Raw genomic sequence first — 15,982 nt, 5'->3', positions numbered from 1 at the left:
AGAAATGGGGAGAGACAGACAGACTCCCGCATGCGCCCGACCGGGATCCACCTGGCACGCCCACCAGGGGCGACGCTCTGCCCCTCTGGGGCGTCACTCCATTGCGACCAGAGCCACTCTAGCGCCTGGGGCAGAGGCCAAGGAGCCATCCCCAGCACCCGAGCCATCTTTGCTCCAGTGGAGCCTTGGCTGCGGGAGGGGAAGAGAGAGACAGAGAGGAAGGAGAGGGGGAGGGGTGGAGAAGCAGATGGGCGCTTCCCTTGTGTGCCCTGGCCAGGAATCGAACCCGGGACCCGTGCACGCCAGGCCGACGCTCTACCACTGAGCCAACCGGCCAGGGCCACATTTTCACTCTTTTGAATCCAACTCCCTGAGTGTGTGAGGCCAGTTTTCATGCTTGTGCACTGTAGAGCATCTGGCTCTCCGGAACTTGCCAGAAGGAGTGTAGGGGCTTTAGCTCCCATCCCGCTATCTCTAGGGAGAGGACAGTCCAGGCTCAGGAGGGAATGGACCTTCTCCAAACTGGGAGTCCCCTGGAAAGAGGGCTTCCAATGCTCCTCTTTGAGCTCCATGGACAGAGCCCAGCTGGCAGGGCCTCTTGCAGAGGCTGTAAGTTCACTCTGACTCTGTTTATCTGACGTGCAGGAGGAGGCATTGGCACTTCCTCCTGGCCCTGGATAGCACTAACTCTACCAAACAAAGCCCAGGATGAGTTTGCTGGGTGTGTGTAGACTGGGTGGGAAGGCTGACAGCCTTGCTGGGTGTGGTGTGTTGGAAAAGCCTCTTTGTGAGACTAAGGAGGCAGGGGCAAGGTTAGCGGGAAGTGGTGACCTCAGGAATGTGTTCTGAGGGTCTCAGAATCACCTTCCCCAGCTGGCCTGGCAAGGCACTGCCCCCTCCTGTCTATCTTGTTGGGAGCCAAAGATACAAGCCCAGGTCCAGCAGGATGTGGTCAGAATGCACACAGGGGTGGGGTCTCCAGTGACCAATGGAGCTTCCAGCCTTGGGTCCTTCTGCCTCCTTCCCTCTCTTGCCTAGGTGTGAGGTAACCTGACCCTGTCCTCCCTCTTTGGGGCCAAGCTCAGAGCCGAAGCCCTTTCTCTGAATTTCTCCTGCCTTGCTGCCTCCTCTTGGCGCAGGTGCAGAAAGCATGTGACACTATTATACGAACAAAAGCCGAAAAAGGGACTTTGAGTTTGTCAGGAGAGCTTAGAATACTGCTCTGCGCAGTTAACTTTTGTCTGTTTTACAGTGCACAGGACCAGGAGGGAATGGTTTTCCACTCCTTTAGTATCTTCCACAGCCATATCTCGTCAGCACCACACGGTTGAGCAGGCAGTTATTCTGTGTCATTTCTCTCCCCTCACATCTCCTGAGCCTGACTATGAGTGTCCTGCCGGCAAGAGGGAGGTCCTGTGTGTAAATGCCCGCAGCCACGAGGCTCAGGGCAGGCTCAGGAGTCCCCAGGGGTCATACTTCATCATACTACACATGCCTTCCACACCTCTAAGATCCTCCGCCTTTCCGGAACACAGAACTGTTTGGGGGAAAAGTTGTCAGGCTCCCACATTTGTGGGGTAAGGGAGGGATATGAGATTGGAGCCCAACAAATCTTTTCATCCAATCCTACTGCTTCCTGGGCTCCTGGACCCACCCCCTGGCTCTTGTTGGCTGGTCAAAAGAATTATGGCCAGTTTATATAAAATCCTATTTTGTTCATAGTAACCACTCCTCCTCCCTTTCCAACTGAACTGACTAAGCCCTCTTAAAATTCTAAGGCCTCCGTTTGAAAAGGAATCCTCAGTAGGTTTCAGGAGGCCACCACCCACAAGGGCATGGGGCGGAGGCCGCAGGGAATGACCCCTGTCTCGAAACACATACCCCTTTTGCTTAATCTAAGGGACCCCAGGGAGGCAATGTACACCTTCCACACCAAGCTAAAGGGGAAGGGGAAGGGATGGTGGGTGGGCTCCCTGGTGCCCTATGGAGTCGGCTGCCAGTCCCAAGCGCCGAGTCAGGGCCCACTGGGTGCTGTCCTCCCCCATCGCCCCCTGCCCCAACCTCTGGCGACTTGGGAGGCTACGGGATATAGCTCAGAGCCGTGAGAAGCCAGACGCGCACCGCCGAGCCCCCAAGCTGAGCACAACAAAAGCCGGGTTTGGGGAAGGGCCAGGGAGGCGCGGGAGGCGCGGGGGCGGGGCTGCCGGAGCTTCCCGAGCCCCATTGGCCGCCCGCGGAGCCCCGCACCCTCTGACTACTATAAAGAGCCGGCTCGGGCCGAGCCCGTAACGCACACGTCCATAGAAGGCAGTGGAGGAGCTAGGATCAGGCCGCGCGCGCTCGCCTAGCCACCCCTCCCCACCGCTTTCTTCTCCGCGAGTCAGCCGCTCCCACGCCCCCACCGGCCCCGCGCCGCCCCGGTTGACAGAGACCCGAAAAGTTTGTGCAGGCGAGTGTGGGCCGGGTGCGGAGGGCGAGCCCCAGCCCGCCCAGAGGGAAGTACCCCGAACCCAGGCGGCGGCGGCCGAGCCCCGAGCCCGCGCCCCCGGCCCGCGCCCCCCGCCCGCCATGGGCGCCGCGGCCCGCAGCCTTCGGCTCGCGCTCGGCCTCCTGCTGCTGGGGACGCTGTTCCACCGGGCCGACGCCTGCAGCTGCTCCCCGGTGCATCCGCAACAGGCATTTTGCAATGCAGATGTAGGTAAGGACGACGGCCGCTCTAGCCCTGTGGGTGCCCACCACTCCCGCGGGCTCCCTGCCCTCGGCGCCCCCTCGAGTCCTGCAAGTTGACGCCGCAATCGCACTTTCTTTTTCCCCTTCCTCCACGCCCTCCACTCCCTTTCTTTCCCTCTCGGCCGAGATGCTTCTCAACCTCAAAATTCCACCGAAATTCCGCTGCAGCTCCAGCCCCAGCCCCAGCCCCAGCAAAGGGAGCCAGAGAACAGAACGGGTTTTGGTTTTGGCAGGCGGAGGGCCCTGGGATGCCAGCGCGGGGGTGGGGCGGGGAGCGAGAGCAAGGGACACGCGCGTAAGCAGAAGGTAGTCTTGGCCTCGATGGGGACCCCAGGAAGAAACTTTCCATGTGAGATGGCACTTGGGCTTCTCTGGGGGTGGGACTGGATGGGGAATGACTTATCTGTCTTGGCCTATATCCCCAGCCCCATTTGGGGGCTAACTGGGTTAAGCGGGGGCAGATGGACACTTCCCTCCCCTGGGCAAGCTCAGGGCTCAGAGGGGCTGCTCAGAAAGGCCTGCAGAGCCTAGGGCCGACTCCTTGCTCCTGTTCTTGCCCAGGAGGCAGTACACACAGGGCTGGACAGGAAGGAGGGTCCTGGAGTGGCTTGCCGCTGGTGACCACTTTTCCAGGACGTCCACAAAAGCTGGAGTTTGGTGCCTGGTGTGTGTGTGGTGGGGGAGGTGTATGGCTGCCTGGAGTCACCGGAAATATCTATTACCTTCAGGACTCCTTGCCCCACAAAGGTGGGAGCTAGTGAGGGAGGAAGAGTCCAGGTATTTGTTTGGTCCACAGAGAGGCACCAGGGTGGAACCAGTTGGGACCCAGAGGTTTGTGTCCAGGTCAGACACTTGATATCCCTGGCGAAGGTCAGCCAGGTTGCCCTGAGGTAAGTTCAGTTTAAGCAAATGGACAGATGCACCATAGGTGGGCCTCTACAGCTCCCTGACTTCTCAACAGGTGGATTTTCTGCTCCTGCGTCTCAGCCAGCTGAGCATCCTGTTGATAGGCCAGATGGGGTGAGGCAGGGCACCCTTCACCTGCATGGACTCCAAGCTGGGGTTCCTGGGTTTCTCCTGTTGTCAACTGTTCCCCCCCACACACATTCCCCACACCAGCCATGGCTCCCGGATACACTCTAATTGGCAATTTAAGCTGCCTCTGCTGCCTAGCCTGGGAGATCTTCAGGTGCTCCTACCTGTGGGTATCCCATAGCTCAGGACACCTGGGCCTGGGGCATACTTGAGGGGTAGTTTCCAATAAACCTGAGTTGAGGGGAGTGAGGTCTGTTTTGGAGCTTGGCTTGATTTGAGGGGGAAGGATAGGCTCCTTTAATGGAGAAGCCAGGATCAGCCTTCCCACAGGGTGTCCCCTAAGAGTCTAGCCCTGTCCAGGCATCTTTGCTGAGAGAGAGAGAAGCCATGCTTCTGACCAGTGAGTCATGGGGCAGAATCAGGCTGAGGCCCAGGAGGCATCTTGGCTCCCAAGAATCCTGGGCGTGCCTCGCAGCAGCCGAGAGGGAAAGTGTCGGACCTTGGGACCACTCCTCAGCTTCACCTATCACTTGGTGCTTGCGCAGTGTCAGCTGGGGTTGCAGCTCTTTCTGCTCTGGGATTGGATCAAGGGCAGCCAGGGGTCAGGGTGGGAGAGCTTCAGCATACCTGGAGTCTCCTTTGTGCTTTGTGTGTTACTCTGTCCTCTGCTTGCACCTCCTGGCATTTGTGTCCAGATCATTACATCAAAATCCCTATTCAGCCAAAACTCTTAACCCTGTCCCAGCTCTGAGGCCCAGCAGGGCACGCAGATGCCAGCTTTGTACGGCAAAGCCCATGGGTTAGATTTCTGGGGCTGCTGGAACACAGGACCACACACTGGGGCTTAAACCAACAGGAATTACTTCTCTTGCAGTTTAGGTCTGAAGTCTGAAACCAAGGGATGGGCAGGGCTGGTTCCTTTGGGAGGCTCTGAGGGAGGATCCATCCCAGGCCCCTCTCCCACTTCTAGTGGCCCTGGCCCTCCTTGGCACTCTGTGGCTCATAGACATATCACTCCAATCTCTGCTCCGTCTCCACACAGTTTTCTTTTCTATGTGCCTTGTGTCTAAATGTCTCTCTTCATTTAAGAACACTAACCATTGGATTTAGGGCCCACCCACATTCCACGTGACCTCATCTTTACTTGATCACATCTGCAAAGACCCTATTTCCAAATAAGGCCTCATGCACAGGTCTGGTTGGACATGAATTTAGGAGGATGCAATCCAAGCGGGGCTATCTGGTCTTGTTCCACACTCAGCCCTTCTGTGCTCCAATGGCTTGGGCTACGGAGCCGAGACATCCCCGGGTGAGGCCAGATGGCCTAAAGTAGACCTCCCCAGGAAAGCAGTGGCCTTGCCACACCCCTTCTCCCGTAGTACAGCTTATGCCTTCCTCTGGTTCCCCCTTGCTGGTTAAGAGCAGGATTACCTGAGGTCTTTCAGGATCACTGAGGACTGGGTCCCTTTGCAGATGCTGAGAGTCTGGCTCAGACCTAGGCTCCTGTAGTTGTGAAAGCCCCACAGGTGATTTTCATGCCACTGGAGCCTTGGCCTAGAGGTCTGGGAGAGGGTCACGGCCTGGTGCAGATAAAGGATGCTACAGGCTGGCTGACCTTTAATGCCACATGCTGGCTTCTATCATTGTTGGCTGGATATTTTTTTAAATTTGTTTTTATTCATTTTAGAGAGGGGAGAGAGAGAGAAGGGGTGGGGTGAGGAACAGGAAGCATAAACTCCCATATGTGCCTTGACTAGGCAAGCTCAGGGTTTCAAACCAGTGACCTCAGCCTTCCAGGTTGATGCTTTATCCACTGCGCCACCACAGGTCAGGCTGTTTGTGGGATTTTGTTAAATGGCGTGATATATGCAAGAGGCAGTGGGCTTAAGAAACAGATTTCTGGGCCCTGGCTGGGTAGCTCAATTGATTATTAGAGCATTATCCTGACATGCCGAGGTTGTGGGTTCGATCTTTCATCAGGGCACCTACAACAATCAACCAAAGATGGCATGTATGAGTGGAATAACAAATTGGTGTTTCTCTTTCTCTGTTTCTCTAAAAACCAATCAATAAAATTAAAAAAATAAACAGATTTTTGTTTGCCTGTGTAAGGATCTCTGGGAGGTAGCTCCCAGTCCTGGCAGCTGGTAGGATTGAAACTGTGGTCTGCAGCCAAGAGTTCATGATGTGGTTTTGCAATTGAGGATGAAGAGGGTGGTAAGAGGTGACCTGGGCTCCTGAGCTCCTCTGCTCCCTGTTCTTTCCTGGAAGGGAGGACCAACAGGAAGCCTTTCATGTCTCAGAGCACCTGTTAATAGTGTGCTGGCCTGGTTCCCCTGCCTAATGGAGCCCTGAGCGCTGCACGGCCCCAATGATGAGGCAGGAGCACAGAGCAGGGAGCCTGCAGCAAGGGACTTGAAGCCCTGGTGCTCGGGCCGGTTTCTGGACCCAGAGAATCAAATCTCCCCCTCCAGCCTGGGTAGAGGTGGCCAAAGCCACATTATTCCAGAATGCTCCGGCACCAGGTGCAGAAGGGCTCACAGCCAAGACCATGCACTGGCTGCCAGAGTGGACAGCCAGCTTTGTGCGTGCACTGGTGGGGGCCAAGCATGGCCACCTGGAAAACACACAAGCACTCAGAAACTGCTTTGTTGTTCCCCCTGACACATGCTGGGGAAGAATGAGGCAGATGAGGTTTCTTTGCATTGAATCAGGCCTCGAGTGCGTGGGAGCTGGGGTGAGGTGGTGATTCCTTCTGCAAAGTGCATCATTGATCTGTGTTTTGTAGAACCGGGTTTTATTTCTGGCTGTTTTCAACAAGCAGTTGTGGAGGTGCTGACTGCACCTAGGGTGTGTGAGGAAGAAACAGAGTATTGTCCCTGCCCTCAGGAGGGGAGGGCTAGACACCAGTGCCATGCATTGAGGAAATGGGTTTAAAACTGCATGGGTCAGGGTGAGCTGATGCCCTGCAGGCGCCCCACCCCTGCCAGGGCACAGTGTAAAGAAAGTCAGATTCATTGTGCTTCAGGCAAATAATTAACATGTAACTGTGAGCCAAGATGACATGCATTCCTGGGACCTGCAGATACAGGGTTTGGATGGAGGTTGCAGAGGGCCATGCCGGGGACTGGAGCTCCTAGGTTCAGTCTTGGACAGTGTGCCTGAAAGGATGTGTTCTTGCAGAGGAATGACTTGGAGTGAGTTGCTGGCAGCTCCTGGGATGGAAGACCAAAGAGGGAAGAGCCATGTGCAGGACATGGAGGCTGCACAGCGGTTATGGCAGGTGGTTGGAATGGAGCTCTCTTGGCGTCACGCCGTCCTCCTTATCTGTGACCTGAGGACATGGTGCCAGCCAGGAACCCGCTCCGTCCTCCAGAGTGTGCAGGCCAAGGGTTCGTGAGCTGTAGGGGTTTGGTCACCTGCCTCTTCACTGCTGTCTCAGCTGGGTTGCCAGGCAGATCCTGCTAGTGTGGATCTTTGGTGACATTTGAGTGCATGGAGAACGCAGTATAGTCGGCTCCCAGGCTTATGGGGGGAAAGGGCGCTCACAGCTACCCTAGTTCTGAGGCAGACCCACTTGGTTCAATGCCCAAAGTGCTGGTGGGGATGAACTCTTTAGGTTCCAAAATAGCTAAGAGATATGTTTGGAAGACCCCAGGCAGCCGGAGGATGAAAACACAGCAGGAGTAAAAATAAGCTTGGGAGGAGATAAAGAGGAAGAGCAAGCAGGAGAACTAGGAAGTGGTGGGGCGTATAGATGTCCCAAACTCCTCTGCCAGGAGCTTGGCTCAGATGCCTGTCCTGGATACTCCTCCACCCCCAACATGCACACCAAACCAGGGACTCAGGGCAAGCGGTCCCATGAGTGGGGAATCTTTCTGGAAAGAGTTGAGAAATAAGGTTGGGGAGCGTGAAGAATCTTAGATCTGAGCACATGTCCCCACTTCATTGTCAGTGGTGGCAGCATGAGGCATGCATGGGTGTGCTCAGCAAAGGGGCTAATAGCCCCGGCAAAGGTGAGAGACTTCTGGGACCAGAGCAGGCCTGAGTGGAGGGGTAGGGGATGGGGAGACCCAGGAGGTTAGATTGGGACAAGATGTTGCTGCTCTGGTTTGTCACATGGACCATCCCAGGGACCCAAAGTGAGCCATTGAAGATGTGTTCTGTAGGAGACAATAGGAACTTCCCAGGAGTTTGCTGAAAGGCAGACACCTGAGCTGGTGTCCCAAATTGGGACTCTTGCAGCTGGGGTAGGAGGAGAAAGAAGGCTCATCAGGGTGTTAGGGAATAGCCTTTGGGCTTTGACCTTAGTGCCAGGGACCAGGTGTCACCTAACATGGTCAGGTAGCCCAGTGGTGTCATGTTCTCTGTCGGGTTCTGCAGAGATACAGTGGTGTTGGGGTCTTAATTAGAAAGTCTCGCCCTGGCTGGTTGGCTCAGTGGTAGAGTGTCGGCATGTGGAAGTCCTGGGTTTGATTCCCAGTCAGGACACACAGAAGAAGCAACCATCTGCTTCTCTACCCCTCCCTCTCCCTCCTTCTTTATCTCTCTCTTCCTCTCCCATAGCCATGGGTCAAATGGTTCGAGCAATTTGGCCCTGGGCACTGAGGGTGGCTCCATGGCCTCACCTCAGGTGCTAAAATAGCTCAATTGCTGAGTAGTAGAGCAGTGGCCCAGATGGGCAGAACATCGCCCCCTAGTTGGCTTGCCGGGTGGACCCTGGTCAGGACTCATGCATGAGTCTCTCTCTCTGCATCCCCTCCTCTTACTTAATAAAAAAAGAAAGAAAAAGTCTCTATGTGTTGCTGTAGCACATGGTAGAAAAGGTGTGAGTGGACCTGGGAGAGAGAGGAAGTTGTGCATGGGGTGGGCAGGGGGACAGAGTTCGGTGGAAGCAGGGAACAGAGATTTGTAGCAAGCATGGTTAGGTTAGGATTTGCACTGCAGCCCACCTGCCAGGCCAGGGGAGAGATCTTAGGCACATGCCCCCTGCCTCAGTTTCTCCACCTGCAAACAGGGCATGTTGATTTGCCTACCTCCTAGGAATGGAGGTTGAGGTCAAATGCTGCAGGCAGGGTCACAGGAGGCTTTCAATGCTGGGGAGGCATTAACCTTTTCTGTGGTGGACCCCACGCTGGACACGTGCTCTTCATCCAACCCCTAGCATGGTTATCACACAGGGAAAGGAGCTCAGAGTGTCACAAGCCGTGTCCTGGTGCCTCCAAGAAGCAGCTGGAAGTGGAGTGGGGTGGGGGTGGAGGGATAGGGGAGACATCATGATCGTTCTGTACAGGGAAATGATGCTGACAGTAAGGACAGCGGCCACAGCTATCATTGTTCAGTGCCAAGTGCTTGGAACTATACTCTGCACATTCTTGCTGTTAACTCAGTCAATTCTCCATCATTATCCCCATTTTACAGATAGACTGAGCCCCAGGTAATTAAGTAACTTGCTCAGGGTCACACTGTTAGCAAATACAAGAGGAGCACTATTTTCAAATGGTGGTGGGGGGTGTTAACAGAGAGAAGAGCCTGGTACATGATTGCTTGTGTGGGGGGGTTGGCCTCTGGGGAGCTGTGGGTGGTTGGCTGCTTGGATGGGTGAAGGGTAGAGGGAAGGGGGGGCACGCCAGAGGGCTGGACTTGTTTGTGAGATTTTCCCATCCACTGGAGATGAACCAAATAAAATTAAGCTCTATCCCGACAGCAAAATATTAAGCAGTCATTTTAAACAGTATATGGCATCATGTTTGTGACCTAGAAAAATGTTCAGCAGGTGTGCATTTAAGAAGTCCAGTTTGGTCTGAGTGCTTTCACATTCTCAACATTGTCCCTCTCCCAGACTGAGTCATGGGCCTGACATACATTTCTTAAAATGTACAACACTTATGTATACATTTTAAGGAGAAGTGAGCAAGCGAGCACCCAGAACATCGCTGCCACCCCCAAAACCTCTCATTTATCCCTCCTGGTCCCAACCCTCCTTTTTCCTTAGAGATGACCATTGTCCTGGGTTTTTATGGTGACAATTCCTTGATGTTTCTTTATACCATTTTACTACTGCTTTGTGTCTTTGTCTCTTTAAAAAGAGAAGTGTGGACACACATCAATGCATGGACAGAGAAAAGTCTGGAAGGTTAGGAATCCATAGAAATTCTTGGCCATGGATAAGATCAAGGGTGATTTTATTTCTTTTTGTTTATCTGTATTTTCTGAATTTTCTCTGACAGACACGATAGTTATGTAATTATTGAAGGCATCGGGGATGGGAGTGGAGAGACAGGGCAGGAGGCGGGCTGTTTTTTAAATCAGTTTTGCAGAGGTATCGTTCCTGGGCTGTTTAGGTCACCCGTTTCGAGTGTACCATTCATTGGTTTTCTGTGCCTTCGCTGAGTGGTGCAACTGTCACCACCACCGATTGTGCAATATCCTGAGGACGGGCCTCTGGGCTGGATTTATCTGATATGTTCAAGATAAGACTCAGGAGGGGCATTTCTGCCTGGCCATTAGCAGCTGGGCTGTGTCCTTTCTGGTTCCTCACACAGGAGGCACATGGTGGCCCTTCTGGGCTTGGCCGACCACGCCAACTGCCACCAGCTTGCTGTTTGTTGTAAACAAGGATTTGGTAGGACACAGCCATGCCCGTTGGTCATTCGTAAGGTCGGGTCCACAGCTGCTTTTAGCCCTGGTAGTGGAACTTGGTTGCAACACAGACCACAGGGCCTGCAGAGCCCAAATCAGGTGCTTTCTGGTCCTTCAGGAACACTTTCCCTGAGCTCTGGGCTAAGTCACAAGGACTAACATGCAGGGTGAGCTTCCTGGTGTGGGCTCGGTCTCTCCTCTGGTTACCTGTTCCCTGTGTTCCAGAAGCAGGGCAACTTAAGAAGAAATTATGCCTGTGGCTGTCCTTCTCCAAACTGACCCCAAAAGTGCAACACACATACCCCCCTTTTCTGGGCTCTCAGCTTTCCTGGCAACCCTGTTGGGGCTGAGCACCTTTATAGACTCGGCTGAGCATGTGGATCCTGCACTGGGCTTGCCAAGACCCCTGATTACAGGCGGAAGCCCTGGTTGGAAAGCATTTCAACAGCCGAGTCTTAAGGACAGAATGAGGAAGTGGTTTTAGAGAAAAGAGTCAACTGGAAGGCATTGGGGAGGAAAAGTCTGGCCTTTGGAGCCAGCCCAGAACTGGTTCTGAATCCTGACTCTGTGCCACTCTGAGCCTCAGTTTCCTCTTCTGTAAAAGCAGGATTAACTTGCCTAGGGTTGTGCCATAGTAGACAGTGAGTCAGCTTCTGACGAATGGGTCAAGTATGCAAGAGCATGGAAGGGGCTCAGGGGATGTCAGTCCTATAGACCCCTAGCTAGGATCTGACACTCTGGATGATGCTTCTGAGGAACCTGTGGCATCCCTGGAGCTCTGTCCCTGGAGCTCTTTAAGGGACAGTTATGTACTATGTGGGACAGGAAAATAACCACCCTGGCTGCATTCCTGGCCAGCTGTTCTCTCTGTCCCACCTAGGACATGGGCACACACTTCTACCCTGGGGGCTTTTCTCCAGCCCTCTTCACATTTCACCTTCAGTCCTCCAGGGTCCCTGGGAGACAAGGACCTGCCTGGGCCCGCTGCTGCGCAGAGACTGGGAGGTGGTGTTAGAGCACAGCTGCGAGGCACATCACCAGTTTCCAGTTCTCGGTTGTGATTTCTGGGCTCCTTGGCCCAGTTGGCTCCAGGGCAGGGATAAAGGAGCACATTTAGAGTGGTCTTTGCTTTTGGGGCACTAGTTCTGGAAAGCAGGCATAAACCCCCCAGGCAGACATTCACCCATCATATGTCTCTTAGAGTATCAATTGTCTGGGGCTCTTCAGTGCAAAAAGACCTCACATCTCCTTGTTCACAAGGACTTAGTGAGGGTAGGTGTCCTCTCCTGTCTGGACAGGAGTAAATGACGACATGCCCAGGATTGTGCGGCTGGCGGGTGGTGCCTGGAGTGTCAGAAGTCCGAGCCTGGCTCTGGCTCTGGCTCTGGAAACAGAAGCGGACATCACACCCTGGACTTTTCTGTTGCTCTGTTCCATCTGACCCAGAGGCTCGTTGTCCTTGGAAGGGCTTGACAGCAGGTATGTATATTTTCTGAACCGGGGCAGTTTAAAAGGACGTTTTGGCTACACCGGTCAAGGGCTTTCACAGGAAGTCTCCCCTTTGATCTAGCAACATTTTATTGGGGGGATTTTTCTGAGAGAAGAAATGGATGCACAAAGCTTTCTATCACAAGGATGCTCATTTCCATCTTGTTTGTCTCAGGGACATGTTGGGAACATGTGTACACTACAACAACTGGGGGAGGGGTGAATAAATCCCAGCTCCCAGCGCTGTGCCCAACCCAATGGTGTGGAATTTTTATTAAAATATCAAGTGTTCAGATAAATGAGGGGAAATCAGACTTTCTTTTTTCCTATTTTTTTCTGGGATGAACTGGGATGAGTGCCATTTTGAGAGTTCGCTAACGTATGAATCTAATTGCAGTCAAGAGGAGTGTGGGCTCCAAACGTTGACAGCTGGGTTGGTCCTGTGTCGGTGGCGGAACCCAGAGCAGAGTACCACTCCTGACAGTTGGGATCACTTGAGCTGTGTCTGGGGGACCCAGCCTTTGGAGAAATGTCTTCAATGCAGAAATGACCTGGAGAGGACGGAACATTTGGAAAGGCCATCAAAGGCCCCCATAAACTATAGTGTTTGACTGCCATGCTATCACCCACCCCCACCCTAGAACTTGTTCCTCACTGGAGGATGGGCACACAAGACCATGCTAAAGGCTGAGGGATCAGGGATTTTCTCTGGGGAAGGAGCAGGTACAGACTTGGCATCTATAGGACCAAGAAGAGGGACCCAGAATAGTGGGTGAGGAGTAGACTTTGGTTGAAACCTCTGTGGAGGAATAGGGACCACATGACCTTGCCAAGGGCCCTTCCAACCCCAGAGAAAAGCTTTTATTCCAGTATCAGCTCTTTTGACACTTAAGATCCCTGAGATCACCGAATTCCAGCCAAGTTCCTGCTGTTGACTCGAGAAACCATACCTCGAGGTGGGTTGTTTGGATTTCTTGGGGTCACCATCACATTCCCCCAGTGACATTTATGAATGGCCAGATTTATGGAGGGTGCCGCTAGCCCCAGACATGGGGTCAGGTGTGTTTCTTATTTTATGTGGATGGGTGGATGGATGAGTAACAAAGGGGGCCCGGGCCAAGATTCCTTGTCTTCCACCTCCCCTTGACTTGGCTCGACAGTGGCATCTGGAGGAGAATGTGCCCGCAACCTGCGTGGGGACAGATGCTGTCCCTCCAGGAGAAAGGGAGCAAGTGCCGTCAGGGAGCCCTGAACTTGAAATGCGGCAGCTCAGAAGAGGGACACCCCAATGAGGAGCACTGTCATGTGCTTTCCAGCTGGCTGAGGGCAGACTTTCTCTCTGCACAGCCCTCCAGAGACACCAAGAACATGCGCACACCAGGGACCTTCATGATGCTCCCATGTGGCCGTCCTTCAGCCTAGTACCCCAGCTGTCTGAGCCAAATCTTTATGACTGGTGGACCCACAGCAGGTGTCCTGACAGGTGCTTGCCGCCTGTCTGGTGCGTCACTATCCCTGACCTCAGTCCTGCTCTGACATCACAGCACAGCAGCTCTGCTGTTCCCGTGGCAGCAACCGGGCCACAGTTCACCAGCTGGGCAGATGCTGGCTGCTGGTGGAGGTGGGGAGCTGCCATTCCAGCCAAGCCTGGTCAGTAGGTCTGGCAGACCGTCCAGGGCTGAGGTTTCTGTTGTACCCACCCAGATCTGTTGCCATGAAAGGTTCTTTCTGTGCCTTGCTGTTTGGCACAGCTCGGAAGAGGCCCTTAGGAAGTGGCCCCATGTCCAAGGCTAATTTAATTCGCAAGTCCCTATATCTGGGGACTGTACCTTTCTTTATACATTTTGATCTGGAAGGGTGGTGGGAGGGGTTGGGGATGAGTGCGGTTGCTTGGAAGAGTGGAAGGTGATAGAGAGATCATTGTGCATCAAGACAGCTCTTGGTAGTGGGGACCCTACCAAGGTTGGCTACCTGGAGTCTGTAAGGTCTGGGGGACACTGATGATTGACATGGTCAAGAGACATTTAGAAAGCCTTGAGTTGGGTCAGCCATAAGCGGCCCACCCGGTAGCCTGGAGTCTCCGGTAAGTGTGGGAGAGTCCATGCCTCCTCTCTGTCTGTGTGAAGCTGGTCCAAGAGATAACAGAGACATGGTGAGCCTGAGCTGCCCCCGAGCTGGCTGCCCAGCCACCTCAGTCTTCAAGAGCTGTCCCAGTCCTGTCCATGCATCAGGAGGGGGTTAGACAGAGTCACAAGCCCCACCCTAGGATATGGGTGAATGACCTGCTCGAGGGGCCTGGCCAGGACTTCTATTCTACCAGGACCACCCCCCACCCAGGGGATTCTGATGCAACCTGTCCAAAACCCAGCAGACTTGAGGAACCATCTTGCCACTCTGCAACTTAGCTGTGTCAGGAAGTGGCCACCAGTGGAGGCTGTGGATAGCACACTGGGTGTCACAGAGTGTATTTTAGAGTCTAGAATTCAGAGAAAAGGAGTTTAAAAATGTCTCTGATGTTTGTTTTATCTGGACATGGCTTGGATGCCTCCAGTGATGGGTGTCTCCCTATCTACCAAGTCAACTCAGTGATTTCAACACAACCCCGCAGAAAGTTTCTTCTTTCCATCGGCCAATTCCTGCCTCTCTCTAATGTGTTCTCGGTAGTCTAGCTCACTCATCTGGAGACACGCACAGTAAGTACCACCCCCTTCCTCAAACAGCATGCCAGGCATTGGGTATTTCTAATGATGATGAGTGTTGCTAGCATCTGTACAGATAGATATCGCTATTATTATTCTCATTTTACAGATGAGTAAACTGAGGCTCCCAGAGTTAAGAAACTGACCCTAGGTCACACAGTAAATACTCTTAACTATCCCAGTATAGGCCCTGGCCGGTTGGCTCAGTGGTAGAGCATCGGCCTGGTGTGCAGGCGTCCCGGGTTCGATTCCCGGCCAGGGCACACAGGAGAAGCACCCATCTGCTTCTCCACCCCCCCCCCCTTCCTCTCTGTCTCTCTCTTCCTCTCCCGCAGCCAAGGCTCCATTGGAGCAAAGTTGGCCCAGGCGCTGAGGATGGCGCCATGGCCTCTGCCTCAGGCGCTAGAATGGCTCTGGTTGCAACAGAGCGCCGCCCCAGATGGGCAGAGCATCGCCCCCTGGTGGGCGTGCCAGGTGGATCCCGGTCGGGTGCATGTGGGAGTCTGTCTGTCTCCGCATTTCCAACTTCAGAAAAAAAAACCAAAAAACCAAAAACAAAAAAAAAAACTATCCCAGTATATTGTTCTAGACCCTTCTATCACCTGTAAGCCCTCCTTAAAACGTTCTTGGTTCCTTAGGACTTTTCTTTCTGTGACAGGTTTTTCTGTTTCTCCTTTTATTGTCATCCTGAACTCTGAGGCTGCAGCCTTTCCTCCCATCCTTACTACTCCTGTTCTCTGATTCCTGTCTGGGAAGACACACAGTTCTCTGTTATTCAGGTGTTTCCTTATTTAGTAAAGATGTCATTCTCCTTTAGTGTAAATTTTTTATTAGATTAATTCCTAGGCATTCTATTAGTTATATTTTGATCTTGAACCTTTTTCCTCATGACGTTGTCTGAGTGTTCTGGTTATCGGTGCCTCTTATCTTTTTAAAGTTATCTAGACCTGTGGCTGAGTGCCAGCCCCTTGTGTGTGGTACCCATCCTTTGTCTTTCCATCTTGGCCATGCTTAGATATTGACTGCGCCTTCCTGTGAGCCACGCACCCTTCAACGGCTTCCTGGGCCATGTTCTTGTGCCCCGTGGGGTGGAAAGTGGCGGGTGCTCCTCGGATGTTAGCACTCCTGCCCATGTGCCCCTTTCACACTGGGGCCCAGAACATCTAGTGAGCTCTGGCTGGACCAGATCATTACCCCACTTGTTCCAGGCATTTCTGTCAACACAGGTAAAAATCACCTGGGCTCTTTGGGTGGCCACGTGTCTCTGCCGACTCCTGGCTCCAGCCTTCTCATTTGTCTCTTTGCTTCTTTGGACCTCCACAGTTGGATTTGGGGGCCCACCTGTGAGTTGTCGATGTATTCCCACTTCCTTTGTCTTGTTTGATTTG

At 53.5% G+C, this 15,982-nt stretch overlaps 1 protein-coding gene across 1 annotated transcript in view; it reads left to right on the top strand.

Moving 5' to 3' along the window:
* Positions 1-2,293: 2,293 nt before the first annotated feature.
* The window catches only part of TIMP2 (TIMP metallopeptidase inhibitor 2), a 51,710-nt gene continuing 38,021 nt past the window's right edge, over positions 2,294-15,982 (top strand). Inside the window, exon 1 of the mRNA XM_066234192.1 lies at positions 2,294-2,698. Within this exon, the coding sequence (XP_066090289.1) occupies positions 2,569-2,698 (130 nt within the window). The 5' untranslated portion in view covers positions 2,294-2,568. The remainder of the gene's footprint in view (positions 2,699-15,982) is intronic.

This window comes from Saccopteryx bilineata, chromosome 6, assembly GCF_036850765.1.
Source record: "Saccopteryx bilineata isolate mSacBil1 chromosome 6, mSacBil1_pri_phased_curated, whole genome shotgun sequence".
Classification (NCBI taxonomy): domain Eukaryota; kingdom Metazoa; phylum Chordata; class Mammalia; order Chiroptera; family Emballonuridae; genus Saccopteryx; species Saccopteryx bilineata.
The sequence above is the reverse complement of the archived record's forward strand: the minus strand, read 5'-3'. Positions and strand labels throughout refer to the sequence as shown.